At 37.6% G+C, this 23,096-nt stretch overlaps 1 protein-coding gene across 2 annotated transcripts in view; it reads left to right on the top strand.

Annotated features, from left to right (window-relative positions):
• The window catches only part of Fip1 (Factor interacting with poly(A) polymerase 1), a 71,037-nt gene that overhangs the window by 17,732 nt on the left and 30,209 nt on the right, over positions 1–23,096 (top strand). For both annotated transcript variants that reach the window (XM_070090157.1, XM_070090156.1), the window contains exons 3-7: positions 2,158–2,309; positions 9,920–10,029; positions 14,512–14,653; positions 20,288–20,452; positions 22,235–22,332. In XM_070090157.1, coding sequence (XP_069946258.1) covers positions 2,158–2,309; positions 9,920–10,029; positions 14,512–14,653; positions 20,288–20,452; positions 22,235–22,332 — 667 coding nt within the window. The remainder of the gene's footprint in view (positions 1–2,157; positions 2,310–9,919; positions 10,030–14,511; positions 14,654–20,287; positions 20,453–22,234; positions 22,333–23,096) is intronic.

Genomic DNA, 23,096 nt, shown 5'->3' with positions numbered 1-23,096 from the left:
AAGTTAAGCAACTAAGTGATAGAAAAAGGACGACACAAAACTCCTCCAATGTTGTTGGAGGTATGTAGGTCCACTGACAACATTTGCCGCCCTGCATATCTTCCACCACCCGAAACCAATGCCAGCATCTCCTCCAAGGTAAGTGTAAATATTTCTTATTTATAAAGTGTAAATATTTCTTATTTATAAAGTGTAAATATTTCTTATTTATAAATTAGTATAAATATTTCTTATTTATAAATTAGTGTAAATATTTCTTATTTATAAAGTGTAAATATTTCTTATTTCTAAATTAAAGTATAAATATTTCTTATTTATAAATTATGTACATTGTTTCAGTGTGAATAGTGGTGGTGGCCTCTGCTGCCACCACCACTATACGTGCAGCTTATGCTGTCAGTGGCCCTGATAAACCCAACAACACCACCACCATCACCACTCCCCCATTCATTCTAGAGTACAGTGGTACCTTGACTTACAAGTTTAATTCGTTCTGTGACCAAGCTCGTAACTCAATTTGCCTGTATATCAAATCAATTTTCCTCATCGATATTAATTGAAATGCCATTAATCTGTTCTAGCCCCCAAAAAACCACCCCACATATTTGTCTGTCTGTCTAAATATGTCTATGTTTATCTCTGTCTCTGCTTATCTGTCTTTCTGTCTGCCTGTGTTTTTGTCTTCCTGTCTCTCTACTTGTCTTTGTCTCAGAGAGAGAGCCACTCATGAACCAACAGGTATTACACATGATGCAGAGTCATCACGTCTGATTCCTGAGCAAGTGAATTTGTGTATTACTTGCCAGTCATGCTTTTTATGCCTTATATCTACAAGCATAGTATAGTACTTTGTCTGCATTTTTTGGGTTATCCTAGGTAATTTACATTATGTATAACTGTGTATTTGTGTGTACCTGTGAGATAGAGACAGAGATAGAGATACAGACAGACAGGAGATAGAGACAGCCAAAGCATATCAGCCAGCTGGTAGGCCTGCTGCAGTGCTCCTCATTGCTGACATTCTACTTTTAAGCCTTTCCTTGTATGACACTACAGATTCATCATCTCATTTCATTCTCCAATCTAAAAGGCTTCTTTCTTATGCTTCAGTTTCATTTTGATAGAGACTGGAGCTGAGTACTTTTCAGAGCTGAGAGACTGACCACCTCGAAACTACTACTACGTAGGTGAGGGACTGATCACTTAGTCTTTATCTCTCGACTGCTTCTGCTGTTTCCAGTATTTGATAAAGAAATCTGTAGAACAGGTGAAACATTTTGTGAATAAAGATTATACCCAACTGTTGCATATGACTTGCTCATCTATCATCAGTTTATTTAAATCCTAAAAAAAAAAAAAGAGCTTACCTCCTAAGTAATCTTACTTTGAGATGGATATTTTGTTAGTTTTGGGTCTTTAATGAAATATACTGAGAAAGCTATCGTAAAATAGTCAAGTTTTGTGTCTAAGCTAATGATCCTCCTCATGGTGTTGATATCTTGAGTTATGCTGGGATACGATACACTTTTTCTCGCTCATCTTGATGCAGCTGAAGCATAGGATTTTATACTGTATAGTATAATTGTAGTTGAAATTTTCATTAATAATTTCATTTTTTTTTTCTGAAACGTCTAGGTCCTCTACAAAATAATTTAGAATTACATTGTTACTGCAACATAGTTCACTTTCACAGAAGAATCTCAAATTGGGCATCTGGCTCTTTTATAATTATTCTGTCTCTAAATTTATAGTGTACAACTAGGCAAGATTAGTGTTTGAAGTAAAAGTTAAAAATTTAGTAATATTTTTTATTCATTGGTCATTTCTTGCCATGGTAGGGTGACCCAAAGAAAAAACAGCCACCATCTTTCCCTGGTTGTCTTTTCAGAAGTGCTGAAACATCATAATTTTAGTGATACACTGAACTGTTGCGTATCTGGAAATAAAATTACCTATGCGTGTAGGGCAAAATTTTAAATTTTATGCCGCAACAGCGGTATAAAATTTAAATGACCTAACCATCTCAACAATTTGCAGAAATGGAAGAGAAATGCAGACAAGAAAACTTTTAATTTATGGAGCTGGAAGGCAAACACTGATAAAAATTCTAACATCAGATGTTTTATAAAATCATTTAAAATATTCCCATTTCTGTAGAAAAAGAAGGTGAGAAGGAGGATGGTGAGAAAGGAGATGATGATGACAGCAGTGATGATGATGACCTGACCATTACTATTGGTGTTATAAAAACACAACCGGATATTATACAAGCCCCGACTGCTCCCCACTCAGCTAGATTCCAGCCTAAGGTAATTCTGAATTATTTTTTTATTCTTAAGAGTCAGACAAAAAGGACGTAGGTAAGTACTGGTTTTCAAACTGTAAGTAGGGTAATAGAAACTGAAACCTTGGGTAGCCAAGGTGGATGGCTGTGGTGTTAATAGCTGTGGTTCTTGTGTGGATATCAGTGTAAAGTAGTCAGTGGATGATAGTTGTACTGGAATTCTTGGGTATTTTGTAATTTGTCTGCTGTGTTTTTTCCTGCAGTACTTTGTACAGCTGATCACAAGACATTATCACCTGCTCGAGAGCTTGCTTCAAAGAAATGCTTCTAGATATGTCAGGGTACCTATCTGTTGAAAAGTCTTCAGCTTTACCAGTAGTATGCAACTTGTCAGGTATCTTTTGGAGAGTCAACTATATAGGTACAGGTTTTAACTGAGAATCGAGTGCCTCCAACATTTCTTTATTTGTTTGTTCTTCATCATCTTAAGCAGTCTATTTACACCTTCCTGCAGTTCTTCAAAGCCCTCAACTGGCACTCTCCTTGCCAAATTCACAATTTCTTAAGGTCGACTCTCTGTTCAGGGAATACCTGTGAAATTATTCACTTCACTAGGTCATAATGTTCACCAGCCTGCATTTATTGTTGATTAGGAAACCTCATCCCATGCATCTTTTGCATTGGTTATTGTATCTGCACTGTTAAATTTATACCTGAACTCTAGCATTCCAGTGTCAGAGTTGTCATCCATTGCTGCAAGGAAATTATTTTGTAACACTTAAATGTCTTAAAAACTCCCCAGTCCAGTAGTTTTGCCAAGGAAGTTGTATTTGATGGTAAAAGGCCAACCTTCACTTATGAGAGCAGTGCTGCATGACCTCAGGTTTAGTGCATAATTTGATTATATTATTATTATTATTATTATTATTCACATTTGGATCAATAATCTACAAGGGGTTGAGGAGAAACTTGAATTCAAGCTTCTGCTGGAACAGGAACATCTTGACTGAAGGAATGAAATAATGCTTGCACCAGTCATTAAACAGTATCTACCACATCCCTGTCTTGTTAGGCCACCAAACAAAAGGCAAAGTGATTTTGTTTTTATCTTTTAACCCTTAAACTGTTGTATCTTAAAATAAAATTACCTGTGCATGTAGGGCAAAATTTAAAATCTTATGCCACAACAGTAGCATAAATATGCAAGTGGGGCAACTGATATATTGGATCATTATTTAGTTGTAGCTACAGTTAGAGTAAGAGGTAGATGGGACAAGAGGAAATTAGCAACAACAAGTAAGAGGGAGGTGAAAGTGTATAAACTGAGGGAGGAGGAAGTTCGGGTGAGATATAAGCAACTATTGGCAGAAAGGTGGGCTAGTGCAAGTATAAATAGTGGGAGGTTGAAGAGGGTTGGAATAGTTTTAAAAATGCAGTATTAGAATGTGGGGCAGAAGTTTGTGGTTATAGGAGGGTGGGTGCAAGAGGAAAGAGGAGTGATTGGTGGAGTGATGAAGTAAAGGGTGTGATAAAAGACAAAAAAGTAGCTTATGAGAGGTTTTTACAAAGCAGAAGTGTTATACGAAGAGTAGAGTATATGGAGAGTAAAAGAAAGGTGAAGAGAGTGGTGAGAAAGTGCAAAAGGAGAGCAGATGATAGAGTGGGAGAGGCACTGTCAAGAAATTTTAATGAGAATAAGAAAAAATTTTGGAGTGATTTAAACAAGTTAAGAAAGCCTAGGGAATGAATGGATTTGTCAGTTAAAAACAGAGTAAGGGAGTTAGTAGATGGGGAGATGGAGGTGTTGGGTAGATGGTGAGAATACTTTGAGGAACTTTTAAATGTCGATGAAGAAAGGGAGGCGGTAATTTCATGCACTGGCCAGGGAGGCGTGAAGAAGAGCAGTATGTGAGTGTGGGGGAGGTATGTGAGGCATTACGTAGAATGAAAGGGGGTAAAGCAGCTGGAACTGACGGGATCATGACAGAAATGTTAAAAGCAGTGGGGGAGATGTAGTGTTGGAGTGGTTGGTATTTTTGTTTAATAAATGTATGAAAGAGGGGAAGGTACCTAGGGATTGGTGGAGAGCATGTATAGTCCCTTTATATAAAAGGAAGGGGGACAAAAGAGATTGTAAAAATTATAGAGGAATAAGTTTACTGAGTATACCAGGAAAAGTGTACAGTAGGGTTATTATTGAAAGAATTAGAGGTAAGACAGAATGTAGCATTGTGGATGAGCAAGGAGGTTTTAGAGTGGGTAGGGGATGTGTAGATCAAGTGTTTACATTGAAGCATATATGTGAACAGTACTTAGATAAAGGTAGGGAAGTTTTTATTGCATTTATGGATTTAGAAAAGGCATATGATAGAGTGGATAGGGGAGCAATGTGGCAGGTGTTGCAAGTATATGGAATAGGTGGTAAGTTACTAAATGCTGTAAAGAGTTTTTATGAGCATAGTGAGGCTCAGGTAAGGGTGTGTAGAAGAGAGGGAGACTACTTCCCGGTAAAAGTAGGTCTTAGACAGGGATGTGTAATGTCACCGAGGTTGTTTAATATATTTATAGATGGAGTTGTAAAAGAAGTAAATGTTAGGGTGTTCGGGAGAGGGGTAGGATTAAATTATGGGGAATCAAATACAAAATGGGAATTGATACAATTACTTTTTTGCTGATGATACTGTGCTTATGGGAGATTCTAAAGAAAAATTGCAAAGGTTAGTGGACGAGTTTGGGAGTGTGTGTAAAGGTAGAAAGTTGAAAGTGAACATAGAAAAGAGTAAGGTGATGAGGGTATCAAATGATTTAGATAAAGAAAATTGGATATCAAATTGGGGAGGAGTATGGAAGAAGTGAATGTTTTCAGATATTTGGGAGTTGACGTGTCAGTGGATGGATTTATGAAGGATGAGGTTAATCATAGAATTGATGAAGGAAAGAAGGCGAGTGCTGCATTGAGTTTTTTTTTTTTTTTTTTTTTTTTTTTCAAAAAAACGGCCGTATCCCAACAAGGCAGGGTGGCCCAAAAAAGAAAAACAAAAGTTTCTCTTTTTAAATTTAGTAATTTATACAGGAGAAGGGGTTACTAGGCCCTTACTCCCGGCATTTTAGTCGCCTCTTACAACACGCATGGCTTATGGAGGAAGAATTCTGTTCCACTTCCCCATGGAGATAAGAGGAAATAAACAAGAACAAGAACTAGAAAGAAAATAGAAGAAAATCCAGAGGGGTGTGTATATACAGGAAGGCCCCACTTATACGGCGGGTTAGGTTCCAGGCTACCGCCGTAAAGCGGAAATCGCCGTAAAGTGGAACACCCTTTTTTTCCACTTATAAATGCATACAAACACTAGATAACAAGTTTACACTAACATATATTAAGTTAGCAATAGAACCAGGCATCAAAAAACAATAAAAAGGTACAATACACACATAGTGCACTCATTACTTACCTTAAAATATTTATAGTCTTAATCTAGGGTGAGACAAGTAGTATTTATTGTAAGAAATCAAGTGTGGTATGTATTGTAATAGCCTCACCAGGCCACCCCACCCACACATACTATTCTATGATATTTAAGCATCCCAGAGCGATAAAATGTATATACAGTTCACTCATTACTTACCTTAAAATATTTGTAGTCTTAATGTAGGGTCAGGAGTAAGTAAATGAGATAAAACGAATAAATGAGAGAGAGAAAGAATGAGTACATGAGAGGGGGCAGGCGCAGTTATGTAAACAAACCAGGGGAAGGTAAGTTTTGTAAACAAACGAAATGTACACGTCTGGTTTGTGTACAAGTTACATTGTGTACAGGTTGTCTCTACATTGATACGGTAGAATTAATAAAGAAGAACACTCCCATTCTCATGTAACATCATTTTGAGAAGAAATGAAGCTCTGAGTGAAGGCAATGGAAATAAGTCACACTGACTTTTTTGGGTTATCCTAGGTTCTCTACACGTATGTTGTTATGTATGATAATCTATGTAACTGTATTTGTGTATACCTGAATAAACTTACTTACATACATACGAAAGGAATAATTTTCTACAGTTACCCCCAGTAACACATTTACTCTTATGTTAGATTAGAGAAAATGTTATTCTTGCCGTCACTTGTACAAGTTATGTGGCTCCCACATCTTATATTTATGTTTATTTATTCTATTGTGGGGTGTATTTATCATCTTTTTATGTTATGTATCGTGTTTATTATATAATTTTGAAAAAAATATCATGGATGGATTAATGAAAATGTGTATATTACCGTAATATACGACATTTAATGAGACTCGGTATTGTTATTATCACCACTTGTGCAAGTCGTCTGCTACGACATCTCACATTTGTTTATTTATTCTACTGTGGGGTGTATTTATCTTATTTATATGTTATGCATCGTGTTTATTATATAATTTTGAAAAAAATATCATGGATGGATTAATGAAAATGTGTATATTACCGTAATATACGACATTTAATGAGACTCAGTATTGTTATTATCACCACTTGTGCAAGTCGTCTGCTACGACATCTCACATTTGTTTATTTATTCTACTGTGGGGTGTATTTATCTTATTTATATGTTATGCATCGTGTTTATTATATAATTTTGAAAAAAATATCATGGATGGATTAATGAAAATGTGTATATTACCGTAATATACGACATTTAATGAGACTCAGTATTGTTATTATCACCACTTGTGCAAGTCGTCTGCTCACATCTCACATTTGTTTATTTATTCTACTGTGGGGTGTATTTATCTTATTTATATGTTATGCATCGTGTTTATTATATAATTTTGAAAAAAATATCATGGATGGATTAATGAAAATGTGTATATTAACGTAATATACGACATTTAAATGACTCGATGTATGTAAGTTTATTTAGGTACAGGTATACATAAGTATAATTATCAGAGTATATATAAAATATGAAATAACTTTTAAAAACATTTGAAATTTTGGAGTTTCCAGACAAAATGGAGAGACTTAGTGCTTACTGAGCTCATGGAGAATGTAAACAAACAGGGTGGGGCACGGTGACCGTATTAGAAAGTCAGGTGGGGGGAGCCGTATAGTGAGTTTTGGTCATAATTTGAAATGTCCGTATTAGCGGAACGCCGTAAAGCGGAACGCCGTAAAGCGGGGCCCTCCTGTATATGCTTGTACATGTATGTGTAGTGTGACATAAGTGTAAGTAGAAGTAGCAAGATGTATCTGAAATCTTGCATGTTTAAGAGACAGAAAAAAGACACCAGCAATCCTACCATCATGTAAAACAATTACAGGATTCCATTTTACACTCGCTTGGCAGGACGGTAGTACTTCCCTGGGCGGTTGCCGTCTACCAACCTACTACCTACATTGAGATATATGTGGAGACAAAGTAAAAAAATGTTATCTATGGAGGCAAAGAAGGGAATATATGATAGTGGTACCAACACACTTATATGGGTGTGAAGCTTGGGTTGTAAATGCTGCAGTGAGGAGGCAGTGGAGATGTCATATCTAAGGCATTGTGTGGTGTAAATATTATGCAGAAAATTCAGAGTGTGGGAATTAGGAGAAGGTGTGGAGCTAATAAAAGTATTAGTCAGAGGGCTGAAGAGGGGTTGTTGAGGTGGTTTGGTCATTTGGAGAGAATGGATCAAAGTAGAATGACATGGAGAGCATGTAAATCTGTAGGGGAAGGAAGGCGGGGTAGGGGTCGTCCTCAAAAAGGTTGGAGGGAGGGAGGTAAAGGAGGTTTTGTGGGAGAGGGGCTTGGATTTCCAGCAAGTGTGCGTGAGCGTGTTAGATAGGAGTGAATGGAGATGAATGGTATTTTGGACCTGACGTGCTGTTGGAGTGTGAGCAGGGTAATATTTAGTGAAGGGATTCAGGGAAACCAGTTATTTTTATATAGCCTGACTTGAGTCCGGCTATATAAAAATAACCTCATCACCTTACTCTTATCTATATTTACTTTCAACTTTCTACCTTTACACACCCTCCAAAACTTGTCCACTAACTTTTGCAACTTTTCTTTAGAATCCCCCAAAAGCACAGTATCATCAGCAATAAGTAGCTGTGTCAACTCCCATTTTGTATTTGATTCCCCATAATTTAATCCCACCCCTCTCCCCAACACCCTTGCATTTACTTCTTTTACAGCCCCATCTGTAAATATGTTAAACAACCGTGGTAACATTACACATCCCTGTCTAAGACCTACTTTTACTGCGAAGTAATTTCCCTCTCTCCTACACACCCTAACTTGCACCTCACTATCCTCATAAAAACTCTTTACAGCATTTGGTAACTTGCTACCTGTTCCATACACTTGCAACTTCTGCCTCATTGCTTCCCTATCCACTCTATCATATGCCTTTTCTAAATCCATAATTGCAATGAAAACTTCCCTACCTTTATCAAAATACTGTTCACATATATGCTTCAATGTAAACACTTGATCTACACAACCCCTACCCATTCTAAAGCCTCCTTGCTCATTTGCAGTTGTGCTCTCTGTCTTACCTCTAATTCTTTCACTAATAACCCTGCCATACACTTTACCTGGTATACTCAGTAAACTTGTTTTTTTAACACATCAGTCATTTCCCACCTAGGCAGGGTGACCCAAAAAGAAAGAAAAATACTTTCATCATCATTCATCAGTAAACTTATTCCCCTATAATTTTTACAATCTCTCTTGTTCCCTTTCCCATTATATAAAGGAATTATACATGCTCTATGCCAATCCCTATGTACCTTCCTCTCTAAATATTATATATTTTTATTTTATTTTATTTTTTTTTACAAGTTAGCTGTCTCCCACCGAAGCAGGGTGACCCAGAAAGACAGAAAATCTCCAAAAAGAAAATACTTTCATCATCATTCAACTCTTTCACCTCACTCACACATAATCACTGTTTTTGCAGAGGTGCTCAGAACACAACAGCTTAGAAGTATATACGTATAAAGATACACAATATACCCCTCCAAACTGCCAATATCCCGAACCCCTCCTTTAGAGTGCAGGCATTGTACTTCCCATTTCCAGGACTCAAGTCTGGCTATATAAAAATAACCAGTTTCCCTAAATCCCTTCACTAAATATTACCCTGCTCACACTCCAACAGATCGTCAGGTCCCAAATGCCATTCGTCTCCATTCACTCCTATCGAACACGCTCACGCACGCCTGCTGGAAGTCCAAGCCCCTCGCCCACAAAACCTCCCTTACCCCTTAATTAGTTATATTAATTAAATTAAGATTTTTTCAAATTTTTGGCCCAACATTGCCCACTTGGAATATACAATATAAATTGGTACAAATACTGTACAGTACTTGGACAGAGAGCAAAAGACTTCTCTCCCACAACAAATTAGAATGATATCATTATTTTATCTTCTGTAGAATTGCTATCATATGAGGTTTACAAGTAGTAGTTGGCTAAAAGCTAAGCCTTCACAATAATTTTTTGTAGCATTGAATTATTTTAAAAATATATTCTGGTTGTATCTTGTATCAAATTCTTTTTTGTTCATGATTTTACTGTCATCCTAAATCTCGTTAAGTATTTTCGATGTTAGACCAGAACTCTTTGGAAAAAATTTCTCTAATATCATTATCACTTGACAGGCTGCACCAACCACAGGATTGAAGGATGATGATTTTAATTCTCCAGGAAAAATTAATGGAGTACCTATCACTGAATTTAATCTTGCTGACTTGGAGGATAAACCTTGGAGGTAAATCTAAGCATGTACTGTAATATTTACTTCTGATATTCTGGTCTGCAACTTAGCATTGATCTTTATTCACTGTCACACCTTGCCAGTTCATATCCACTCCATATTGTCTTGTCATTTTCTTTATTTTTTGTTGAACTGTACATTTTTCCAGAAGTATACAGACATGAGAGTTTAAATTACATTCTTGAGCACAGCATCCCCACCCATCCTTCAGAGTGTGGGAACTACTTCCCACTATGGAAAAGAACACTTGTGTACAGTTCAGGACATTTCTTAAAGGAAACATTTTGCCATGAGTAGCTTCATCAACTCTTCAACAGTCATTTGGACTAATGAAGTTACTTGTGGGGAAATATTCCCTTTTATATAAATCCTGAACTGTACACAAGTGTCCTTTTCAACAGTTTGTCAGTATCACCATACCATTTGCAACTACTTCCCACCTACAAAACTAGTCCTGCTAACAGATTTTTCTGAATTCCTTCATAAATCTTACCTTGCTCACACAAGGTACATCACATTTCGAAAACCACTTGTCTCCACTCTCTGAATTTGATCAGAATTTTTTTTGGACATAGATGTAACAACGGATTTTTTGAATGCCTATAAGAGAGTAAGAGTTTTTTTTTTTTTTTTATAAAGATGTAGATGCAATATTAATCTGGATGAAAGAAAATAGATGTGAACAGGGCAGCTTAAATTTAGTATTATACTATTATTTGACATGGCAGAATACAGTGCTATAAAAATTTTGTGATGAAATTTTATTTTCTTTCAGCTACAGTATAGAAAAAAAAATTGCACATTTGCACACACATGGCTTGTTTTGGCAAAATGGTCATTATTTAATAAATGTATGGAAGAGGGTAAGGTACCTAGGGATTGGCAGAGAGCATGCATAGTTCCTTTGTATAAAGGCAAAGGGGATAAAAGAGAGTGCAAAAATTATAGGGGGATAAGTCTGTTGAGTATACCTGGTAAAGTGTATGGTAGAGTTATTATTGAAAGAATTAAGAGTAAGACGGAGAATAGGATAGCAGATGAACAAGGAGGCTTTAGGAAAGGTAGGGGGTGTGTGGACCAGGTGTTTACAGTGAAACATGTAAGTGAACAGTATTTAGATAAGGCTAAAGAGGTCTTTGTGGCATTTATGGATTTGGAAAAGGGTGGATAGGGGGGCAATGTGGCAGATGTTGCAGGTGTATGGTGTAGGAGGTAGGTTACTGAAAGCAGTGAAGAGTTTTTATGAGGATAGTGAGGCTCAAGTTAGAGTATGTAGGAAAGAGGGAAATTATTTCCCAGTAAAAGTAGGCCTTAGACAAGGATGTGTGATGTCACCATGGTTGTTTAATATATTTATAGATGGGGTTGTAAGAGAAGTAAATGCGAGGGTCTTGGCAAAAGGCATGGAGTTAAAAGATAAAGAATCACACATAAAGTGGGAGTTGTCACAGTTGCTCTTTGCTGATGACACTGCTCTTGGGAGATTCTGAAGAGAAGTTGCAGAGATTGGTGGACGAATTTGGTAGGGTTTGCAAAAGAAGAAAATTAAAAATGAATACAGGAAAGAGTAAGGTTATGAGGATAACAAAAAGATTAGGTGATGAAAGATTGGATATCAGATTGGAGGGAGAGAGTATGGAGGAGGTGAATGTATTCAGATATTTGGGAGTGGACGTGTCAGCGGATGGGTCTATGAAAGATGAGGTGAATCATAGAATTGATGAGGGGAAAAGGGTGAATGGTGCACTTAGGAGTCTGTGGAGACAAAGAACTTTGTCCTTGGAGGCAAAGAGGGGAATGTATGAGAGTATAGTTTTACCAACGCTCTTATATGGGTGTGAAGCACGGGTGATGAATGTTGCAGCAAGGAGAAGGCTGGAGGCAGTGGAGATGTCATGTCTGAGGGCAATGTGTGGTGTGAATATAATGCAGAGATTTCGTAGTTTGGAAGTTAGGAGGAGGTGTGGGATTACCAAAACTGTTGTCCAGAGGGCTGAGGAAGGGTTGTTGAGGTGGTTCGGACATGTAGAGAGAATGGAGCGAAACAGAGTGACTTCAAGAGTGTATCAATCTGTAGTGGAAGGAAGGCGGGGTAGGGGTCGGCCTAGGAAAGGTTGGAGGGAGGGGGTAAAGGAGGTTTTGTGTGCGAGGGGCTTGGACTTCCAGCAGGCATCCATGAGCGTGTTTGATAGGAGTGAATGGAGACAAATGGTTTTTAATACTTGACGTGCTGTTGGAGTGTGAGCAAAGTAGCATTTATGAAGGGGTTCAGGGAAACCGGCAGGCCGGACTTGAGTCCTGGAGATGGGAAGTACAGTGCCTGCACTCTGAAGGAGGGGTGTTAATGTTGCAGTTTAAAAACTGTAGTGTAAAGCACCCTTCTGGCAAGACAGTGATGGAGTGAATGATGGTGAAAGTTTTTCTTTTTCGGGCCACCCTGCCTTGGTGGGAATCGGCCAGTGTGATAATAATAATAATAATAATAATTAATAAGACATGCCCACAAGTTTTAGTTTGTTAGCACATGTACATTTTTTAATTCACATTTGATTTCTGGTAAAAATATCAGTTATTTTATCTTGTCTTTCTTTCCAAGGAATCAGTAGTCTTGATTATACTTTTTCCAAAATTTAAACATAATGGCACTATTTATTCTTAGCCATTAGACCAGTATTCCCACCAAATTTCATTAATTTTAAAGTTGCTGAGGTAATGATGTCCTCTTGCAGCTACCAACCCATTCTCACCTCAGTAGTGATGCTTGGGCAGATTTCAATGGTTCTGTCTCTGCTCACCCACCACATTGTCAGATATTTCTTGGCTGCATTTTTAATTTGGTTATTTGTTGCTAAATTTGTTTTTATAGGGTTGTGTAACTTAACCTGAAAGACAACACAATAGTTTTTGTAGTTTTATAGGAAGTGTTAAGAAATTGACAATGAGAACCATGTAAGAAAATTGATATAGTAAAATTGAATGTAGGTTGAGATTCACCAGTACTGTATTTACAAGTATGACTAGAAAAGTTCTAGGCTAAGATACACCAGTATTGTATTTACAAGCATGATTAGAAGAAAAGGTCTCTGTAATATAGTCATTTACTCTTTGTTTCTAGCCCAGTATTCCTGCCAATATTCATTCAGATTTGTATATCAGTTTTCAGGATAATTTCCCAACTGCCTATTTTGAATTCTCTGGAAACATTTAACTGTTTGAATGAAATATGGTTTATTTTCACATTCTGATATTCCCACCCATTATATCTACCTGTTTAGGCCAATTACATTATTCCAATCAACCAAATTCTTAGCTATTTCACTAGTATTACTTCTATTCTATCGATTGAGCACAAGAAATCGCCAAGTCAACTGTTTCAACTACAAAATAAAGTGATCGGAAATTGTTAATTTGGCCAATTTAACACAAAGTTCAAAATATTCCAATTTCAAAATAGGGTCCAGAATGAACAATGTAGGCATTCCTGGCACTAAACTAACATTTCCTCTGTTCATTAGTTATGTTTTGAGGCTTTACAAATAAATTCCATTTTGATTTTTTATTCACAATGAATTTTTATTCACACCAAAAAATAGAAGATTTACTGTTATGCAATACTGTAATAATTGTATAAATATCATCACCATATTTGTGAATGTTTATTAGACCCACCAGCTGACGTGTATTAGACTTTTGAGGTCGTTTGTTTACTCTTGAATATCGGCAAAAATTTAACATTTCCGCTACTTTGAGCTCAGTTTCAAGCCATTTCCAATGCTAAAACCAATCAAAATCATCTCTATTTCTGTAATATGTCTTCCATTCTATCAAATGAGACCAAGAAATCGCAAATACAACTATAAAAAACATACGAAAAAACACTGCAAAGTTGCTGTTTTAATCGAAAAATCATGATTTCATTTTTTTTCTCTCATTATACACAGTGTGCTGCAGGATCTGTTTTATGTGGTGCACACATACCACATAGATGTATTCTCTCATATCTAGGCCCAAATGTACCACTCACAGTTTATCAGAGGGAGCTGAGCTCATGGCGTAGATCTACGGTTTGGACCCTGAACGTAAAGCCGTAGATCTACGGGACGGACCCTGAAAGGGTTAAGTTACTTTACAAATAGGCATACAGAAAGTCTTACACACTTATGCTAGCATTCAGTATATATACACTTTTTTGTGTATTTCTTAATAGTTCTTGAATTTGTTGTGTTTAATTTCCAGTTTAGGAGGACTGGTCTGAGACTGGCCCATTGTGGTTATGATCTCCAGAAACATAAATACATTACAGTTGTAATAGAAACAACACACATCTTTATAGCCATGGTAATGATATTTTCTTAGTCTGTGCACTTGGCTTATTGTATATCTATTAAGTGAATGTATGTGTAGAATTTGTTTGCTACTGCTATGAGAATTAGCAGTGTAGATGGTAAAATTATTAAGAACATAATTTTCTTTCAGAAAACCTGGAGCTGACATTTCAGACTATTTCAATTATGGCTTTAATGAGGAGACCTGGTTCAAGTATTGTGAGCGTCAGAAGAGGATGAGGATCACAGAGTCGGGTGCTGGGTTATCTGGTCTTGGTATCAGTGTTACAAAGGTTAGCCAACAATAACCGTAATTTTTGTATGTGGATAATGAGTACTGTTGCTTAAAAGAAACTTTCAGCAAAGAAGCCTCACCCACTGGGGACCTTATCAAGTACATAGAATACATAAAAACTGTGGTATATGTGGCACACTGAAGACGTGAGCTGCTGCTGAGTCAATGTCAGATGCTGCCAGGGAAAGTCAGGTGCCACGAGGACAGATCAGGTGTTGTTATACTTACTCAGGTGATGCTGGGCTGAGGTGAGGACGAAGAGTTAAGTCGTGGTATCTAGATCTTTACCGTGTTAATTCAATAATTTATGTGCAGTGGGTTTAAACAAAATGTATTTCTCTCCATTTTGTTTTTTGGTTTGGCCAGGTGAATGATGGTAGCCTTAAGACTCATGTTTTTGAGCCTGTTGTTTTCTTTGCAAATAAGATGTGCTTGTTTCCAACCGTATGGGAATGTGTGCTGCAGTACACTACATATTTACATGTGTTGACTATTCTGTATGCATATTTGTGTTCCAGCCTGGTATCTAATCCCTTCCTATCTCACCTGCATAAAAGCAATCACAACCACTGCATTGTATACTATTGACTCTTACTGTGCCTGTTTTCTTGTTGGATTGAGGTGTTTTAGTGACTTCTCCAATTTGGGGGAGAATGTATGCTCAAATTGGCTCTAGAGTAGGGAAGAGGAGGTTATGGCCACTGTTGTGGGTCTAGTAGTTGTATCTTCTTTGAATAGGGAGAAAGTATTGGAGGCTTTATTTTTGCAGGAGTGGGTGATGTTCAAAGGAAACCTGCCGTTAGAAAAAGCTCTTATTTTTTTATGTACAGTATATTTATCTAGTACAAATTTGCTGTCCTAGGTAGTAGGTTGGTAGACAGCAACCGCCCAAGGAGGTACTACCGTCCTGCCAAGTAAGTGTAAAACGAAAGCCTGTAATTGTTTTACATGATGGTAGGATTGCTGGTGTCCTTTTTTCTGTCTCATAAACATGCAAGATTTCAGGTATGTCTTGCTACTTCTGCTTACACTTAGGTCACACTACACATACATGTACAAGCATGTATATACATACCCCTCTGGGTTTTCTGCTATTTTCTTTCTAGTTCTTGTTCTTGTTTATTTCCTCTTATCTCCATGGGGAAGTGGAACAGAATTCTTCCTCCGTAAGCCATGCGTGTTGTAAGAGGCGACTAAAATGCCGGGAGCAAGGGGCTAGTAACCCCTTCTCCTGTATAAGTTACTAAATTTGAAAAGAAAAACTTTTGTTTTTCTTTTTGGGCCACCCCGCCTCGGTGAGATACGGCCGGTTTGTTGAAAAAAAAAAAAATTTGCTGTTTCAGATTTGGAGAGCACGTAAGAAAACTCCTCTAATTATTGTATTGCTGTTTTAGTTCTGGTATTGTGATGTGAGAAGAAATGGATCAGGTCATCCTTGGTAACTGGTTTTCCATAGAGTTTGATCTTGAAACAATAGCCACTCTCGATGAGTAGAGAATCATTCCTCTCTCCCAAAATGAATTCAGTTGGAGGTTCTACTTGGTTGAGTTGGCTCTGAAGTTTTGATACAATGAGCAAAACAACATAAACATATCTATCTCACCCAGGAATTGTGTGCCCTGTCTATTCTCTTGAGTATTTTGTATGTTCTTATCGCGTATTTCGTGGTCCTTCTGTCCTCCAGGGTCATTAGATTCAATTCCTTTAGCCTTTCCTTGTAGCTCATACCCCTTAGCTCGGGAACTAGACTCGTTGCATACTTTGGCATTTTGTCTAGTTTCTTAGCGTGCTTCCTAAGGTGTGGGTTCCATACTAGTGCTGTATACTCCCAAGATGACATATGTTGTATAAAGCACCTGGAATGACACACTGTTGAGATTCCTGAAGGTCACTCTTAGATTTGCTAGGTGAGCCTTGGCTGCAGAGGTTATTCACTTGATATGTGCCACTGGCAGTATTCCCAGGTCCTTCTTTCTGAATGAGGTCTGCTTCCTCAATCCCCCCCAAGTCTATACTCTGTCCAGTTTTCTGGCCCCTTCCCCAGTCTTCATAACGTTTCATTTCCTGGGGTTGAATTCAAGTAATTACTTACATGACCAACTCTTCAGTTTGTCCAGATCCTTTTCAGCCTTTCCCCATCCTGATCTGTTTGTATCTCCTCACTAGTTTTACATTATCAGCAAATAGAGATACATCTGACTCATTTCCATGTGGTATTTTGTTCACATAATCCAAAAACAGCACTATTCCTAATACTTATCCTTGTGGTACACTGCTTGTTACTTTTCCCCATTCTGACATCTTCCTGGATATTCACACTTTGCTTCCTTTCCCTAAGGTGCTCCTTGATCCACCAGAGTATGTTTCCAGTTATTCCTGCCTGCTTCTCAAGCTTTTGCCTCAGTTTCATGTGGGGTAAAATATCAAATGCTTTCTTGCTGTCTAAGAAAATCCAGTCCACCCAACCTCCTCTCTCCTGTCTCTCTTCCGTTACTTTGTCATAAAATACCCAATACTTGAATAGGTGTCTGACTAGAAGGCCAGCCAGTTGATGGGTTTGTGGAGCCCATAGATGCAAGCAGGTCTGGCATTACTGGTTGGTGAGGCTTTCTTGCCTTGCAGTGCATGTGATAGGATCTTCCCTGTTTTGGTATCCTCGTTAAGTTTTTGGAGAGATTATTTTGTAGGTGTTTGGGTGAGTGAGTAGTTACAACATCTTGGTTTGATATTTGCTGCTCTTGAGTGTGACAGCTTCTCCTCTGTATGTTGATGTGACTGATGTTTGTATTTCTGGCCATATTGCTAAGAGCATCAGTGTAATGCTTTGAGAGAAAGTTTTTTTTTTTTTCCTTGCAAGACAATGATGAGTATTCCTTGTATGTATCCTTTATTGCTTCACTATCAGGGTGCCTGTGTTTGCTTGTAACAAAATCAGTATGTTGTCCATGTTTTTGAATATCATTATAGAATTTCAGGTCAAAGCTATGGACATCGGTTTTAGTGTTAGCGAGTTATTGATCAGGTAGTGATGTCAAGTATAGTGTCATTTTCCCATGTACTGTTGTTGTAAAGTGTTTGGAGACAGTCATGTTTGTTGTTTTAGTGTATATTGTTTCAAGATATGCATCGCTGAAGTTTTTGGCTGTGTGCTGTTGCGTGCTGCCACTTAATGAATCCCCTGGTCAAATAACCTATTACCTCCAGTGTTGGCAGTGTCCCTTCATAAACTTATAGACCTAGCCAGACACCTACCCAAGTTTTTGGGTGTCATTAATCCTTTGTATATTAAACACTTGACCTCCTCCTCTCTACTAAATGATATTGCTCTCAAAAACTAAGAAATTCACCAGTTTTGATATAGTCTTGTTCTCCAGAGTTCCTGTCACCCAAGTAATATATTATCTCTGGAATTCAAACCACACACCCTTTGACCTTTCTCTTCCCACACGGAATTTTCTTGGTCTTGTCAAACTGTGTGTCACCTTTAGCTAATCTTTTGAAGAAGGCTTGTATAGGGACAGATTTGGCATGTCCATGAGTTCCTCACTTAGTACAGTTTTAGCCAACATTTACATATAGTACTTAGAAAGGGACTAGTTTGGCAATATTATCCACCAAATCTCCTAGGAAGGGTTGGAGGGAGGGGGTAAAGGAGGTTTTGTGTGCGAGGGGCTTGGACTTCCAGCAGGCATGCGTGAGCGTGTTTGATAGGAGTGAATGGAGACAAATGGTTTTTAATACTTGACGTGCTGTTGGAGTGTGAGCAAAGTAACATTTATGAAGGGATTCAGGGAAACCGGCAGGCCGGGCTTGAGTCCTGGAGATGGGAAGTACAGTGCCTGCACTCTGAAGGAGGGGTGTTAATGTTGCAGTTTAAAAACTGTAGTGTAAAGCACCCTTCTGGCAAGACAGTGATGGAGTGAATGATGGTGAAAGTTTTTCTTTTTTGGGCCACCCTGCCTTGGTGGGAATCGGCCAGTGTGATAATAAAAAAAATAAAAATAAATCTCCTAGCTGAAATATGTTGACATGTTGGTCAACATTCCCAGATGCTTCATCCTCAGTAACTTCAGAGATCAACTCAGCCACATTGAAGAAGAAGAAGATTATGACTCTTCCCTTTTTGAACATCCTCATCAAAAGTGGTGATCCTTTCTTCTCGTGCTGTGATGTCAGTAAAGGAGGAGTAGTTATAGGCTTTTTCTTATGAGCCACTTGGGTCTATAGCAGTGAATTCACACTAGACGAACAAATAAATAGAAAAGCTTTCTCTGCCCTCAAATTTCCTCTGCACATCATCCATTTCTGGAAAAAAAAAGGCTCCGATATTCTTTCCAAACCCAGAGAAGACATAACCATCAAGCGACAGTTATTAATTCCCACAGGATCTTTGGCAGTAGCTGTAAGCCTACTTTCTCTGGAAAACTAACAATAGCTTTGATGTTACTCTCCATCAAAACAAGCCAAGAATTCATAGAAATACCTCAACCTAAACAAGAACACAGACATAGTGAAAGCCTACAGTATACTCTACATTTGTTGTGATTGCCTTATGTAGATGAGATGGCAAGGGATTTAGATACCTGATTTAAGAATACAGGTTTGACTGCAAAGTAGTTGACACACACAATGCATGCATGGTGCACTGCAACACACATTCACAGATCATGGACTGGAAACACGGACATCATTTGAAGTAAGTGCAGATGTGTTGAGGCTGCTACCACTCTACTCCACCAACACCATAGATCAGTACAATGGGATGTACATTTCATCTCAACCCACTGCACAGATGATCTTGAAGAAAAATATTAAGTACAAGATACTACAGCTAATCCTTGGACCTCACTTCACCCAACTTCCCTTGACCTTTTGTGGAAAAAGATACAAAATGCAATAACTTAGGACATGTTTATTGGAAAAGCTTTCTAAGTTATTGCATATTCTCTCTCTCTCTCTCCCCACAACTTGTCGGTATCCTATACCTGTTTATCCATCACTTGATTTCCCAGTAACAGCTCCTTACCTGTCCTGGAGGCACCTGATCTCTACCATTGATACCTGACCCCTCCTGACATTTCCTGACCTCTCCTGGCAGCATCTGATCAGTCCTGGCAGCTCCTCTCCTCCCCATATGCTTTGTATTGCACTGTTTTTGTGTTCCATGGAAAGTATACCCTTGATTTAGCCAACTTCAATTTAATGGACATTGCAAGTATAACACAAAATTCACTTTGTGAATCGATTCAGAAATGTTGAACAAAGTCTATCGGATGTAGAATTGTCCATTATTGCAGTTAAAGCAAAACAGTTTTAAATCTGTCTGCTACCATCACCATTACTAACAACTTACTCCTCCCATTGGCTTAAGAAAAAATTTCTTTGTTGAAAGTGTGTTTTTATCACCATTTGTTGGCTGATGATCATTTGACTACATATTGTGAATTAAATGTTTCTGGAATGGAAATACAGTAACCTGCTCATAATTTCAGGCTAGAGTACATATATTCAGAATATCAGTGTATTTGGTACCATAGCTTATGCATCTTGCTTTTGAGTAAAAATAAATTCTGAATCTCAATTAACAAATGTAGCAGTTGAAATCTTTTGTAAGTTGAATTTTCTCTTTCAGCCATTTGGTAATTCTAATAGCAGCATTCCAGTTACAATAGTCAATGACAATAGCAAATACAGAGATGCTCTAGCTCAGAGGGTCAAAGCGGGTCCTCCCCCTCGCAACAAAGGCATGGGACAAATTGACGTCATTGGCGGAGTTAACAAGCCGAGTACAATTCAGGTATAGTAAAATATTTCTTTTATATTAGCTGTCAGTTATAGCTACAATAAAAGCAAATTGAAATAAAGTACTAGAAGAAGGGTGTCAGAATATAATAGAGTAGCAAAATTGAAAGAGACATTTAGTGGAGATGTGTCTGAGGGCAATGTGTGGTGTAAATATTATGCAGAAAATTAGTAGTTTGGAGATTAGGAGGTGTGGAGTTATGAAAAGTATTATCTAGTGGGATGAGGAGGGGTTGAAGTAGTTGGTCATTTAGAGAGGAAGGAGAAAAATAGGATGACTTGGAGGGTGTATAAATCAATACTGGAGGGAAGGCAGGGATAGGGGTCACTCTACGAAAGAATGGAGGGAGGAGGCAAAGGAAGTTTTATGTGCAAAGGGCTTGGACATCCAGCAGGCACATGTGAGCATGTTAGGTAGGAGTGAGTGAAGGCAAATAGTTTTTGGGACCTGACGAGCTGTTGAGGTGTGAGCAAGGTAAAATTTTGTTAAGGGATTCAGGTTAAATTGGTTAGCCAGATTTTAGTCCTGGATGTGGGAAATTCAGTGCCTGCACTCTAAAGGAGAGTTGGGGATATCTGAGGGAGGGGGCATCTGAACTGTAGTATATATGCGCCTCCAGTAAGATAGTGATAGAGTGAATGATAATGAAAGTGTTTCTTTTCCGAGTCACTCTGCCTCAGTGGGAGATGGCCAGTGTGTTAAAAAATTTATATATTTTTTTTAATTATTTATTTTATTATATTACTCTGGAAGTGATAGGTTCTGATCATGTCTAAGAGACAGAGTCCATCGATGGTGATGTCGTATTACCTTACTAGTACCATGACTTCCAAATTTACAGCATTAATGCAGTCCGATATTATAATTACTGTATGTATATTGTGCATGTGCTTTGTCATCATACTTTGATTTCAACCTTTATATTGTAATGCAGGTAATATGAAAATACTGTGTTAACTGCTGTGCAGGAAACTGCTGATTTAGTTCCATTTGTTTAAATTTATGGCTTCTATGGTGAGAAACAATTTACATTTAAACATCTTCACCAGTTACCCTAAAAGATATGGAAATATTACATGTTTTGACTGTTGATGCAGAAAAAACTGATTTACTCCTGTCTGTGATACCAGATTATACCCCTCACTTATACCTGGGGGTTATGGAAAAGTCTGAAGATTGTAATGAAAATAAATTCATCTTAGGGCTGGTAACACAGGCAGGCCCCACTTTACAGTGTTTTGTTTATACAGTGGTTTGCAATTATACCCATTGTTCATTTATTCAGACGTTCTACAGTAAATATATTCGCCATTTACTATAAGCTAAAAATGAAAATATTTTAAGTAATGTATGTACTGTATATGCATTTTTTAGGCCTAGCTCTGTTGCTCATTTAATATATGATAGTGTAAATATGTTAGCAGGCTTTTATATGCATTTTAAAGTAAAAAAAAAAGCCCTCTTGCATACAGTATGTCACTTCCTTTGTGGGAAATGGCTTGTGAATTAGTATTACATCAGCCTTTTACACTAAGAAGTGGTGACCTAAAGATGGAAATACATTCACCATCACTACTTTTTTATCTTTCTCCCCAAAAATTAATGGACATAAGTCAATTAGTGTTCACATTGTTAAGCAGCATACATATTCTGCAGGATTATGTGAATACCACTGATCTTATAGTTCATTAGTTTTTACATAGTATGCTTACCTATTTGTAGTTACAGGAGCAGAGATATACCTCTGGTAGTTTATCCTTTATTTTTCTTTGTCAGGTTATGACAGCAGACAGGCGAGAGTATTCCAATAAAGTAATGATGAATGGTCCTCCTCCACCATTACCATCTACCACGCCAGGATACAATGATATGGAGTAAGCTCTTTTTCATTTTTGTTTATTTGTGTTCTGTTTCCTCTGTTTGTAGCATGAGATAGATAATAACCTGCTACATCTTCATTGCTAACCTTGGTCTTTTGTGAAAGGGATTCATCCACAAACATAATTTGACCATAAGCAGAGTGGAAGAGCATTACTGTTGTTGCTGGCTATTTTCTTCTAGCATGGTGCATAGCCCCTACACCGAAAGCTAACCATGGAATTTTGTTATAGCTGTGTTCACTGGAATTTCCATGTTCTAATATCTTTAAGATCTTATTTATGTACTGATGTTAAGCACATTAGAGCAATGTGTATATAGAAACATGGCAAGAAAACATATTGAGAAGTCACACCAGCAATGAGATTTCTCTGGAAATGATCTATAATCAGTTTCACATACCTTCATGTTTTCTTTATTCAAACTAATACCCATCACTGATTCATAATTTCTTGTTAGTCTATCATGTTGTAAAGGTTTGTAAGCATGATCTGTTTTTTATCCATTCTAGTGTTTAATGAGGATTTTAATGTTTTTCACTTGTCCCGGAAATTACACAAGTTATTTTGTTTAGCCTTCTATCTCTGGTACTAACCTTTTCTTATTTGTGAACATTTCCTATGAGTTCTTCATTTTTCTCAGTGTTATCACTGTTTTATTGTCGTTTCAGATTCAGCTGCCTTTGTCTTGGCAGCTGTGTCCTTTTCAAGTTGTTTTTCAGCTTCCCTACTCGCCCAAAGATAATCATTTCTGGCTTTCT

This window comes from Cherax quadricarinatus, chromosome 31, assembly GCF_038502225.1.
Source record: "Cherax quadricarinatus isolate ZL_2023a chromosome 31, ASM3850222v1, whole genome shotgun sequence".
In the NCBI taxonomy this organism is placed as follows: Eukaryota; Metazoa; Arthropoda; class Malacostraca; order Decapoda; family Parastacidae; genus Cherax; species Cherax quadricarinatus.
Note: the sequence above shows the minus strand (reverse complement) of the source record. Positions and strands in the feature narration are given on the sequence as shown.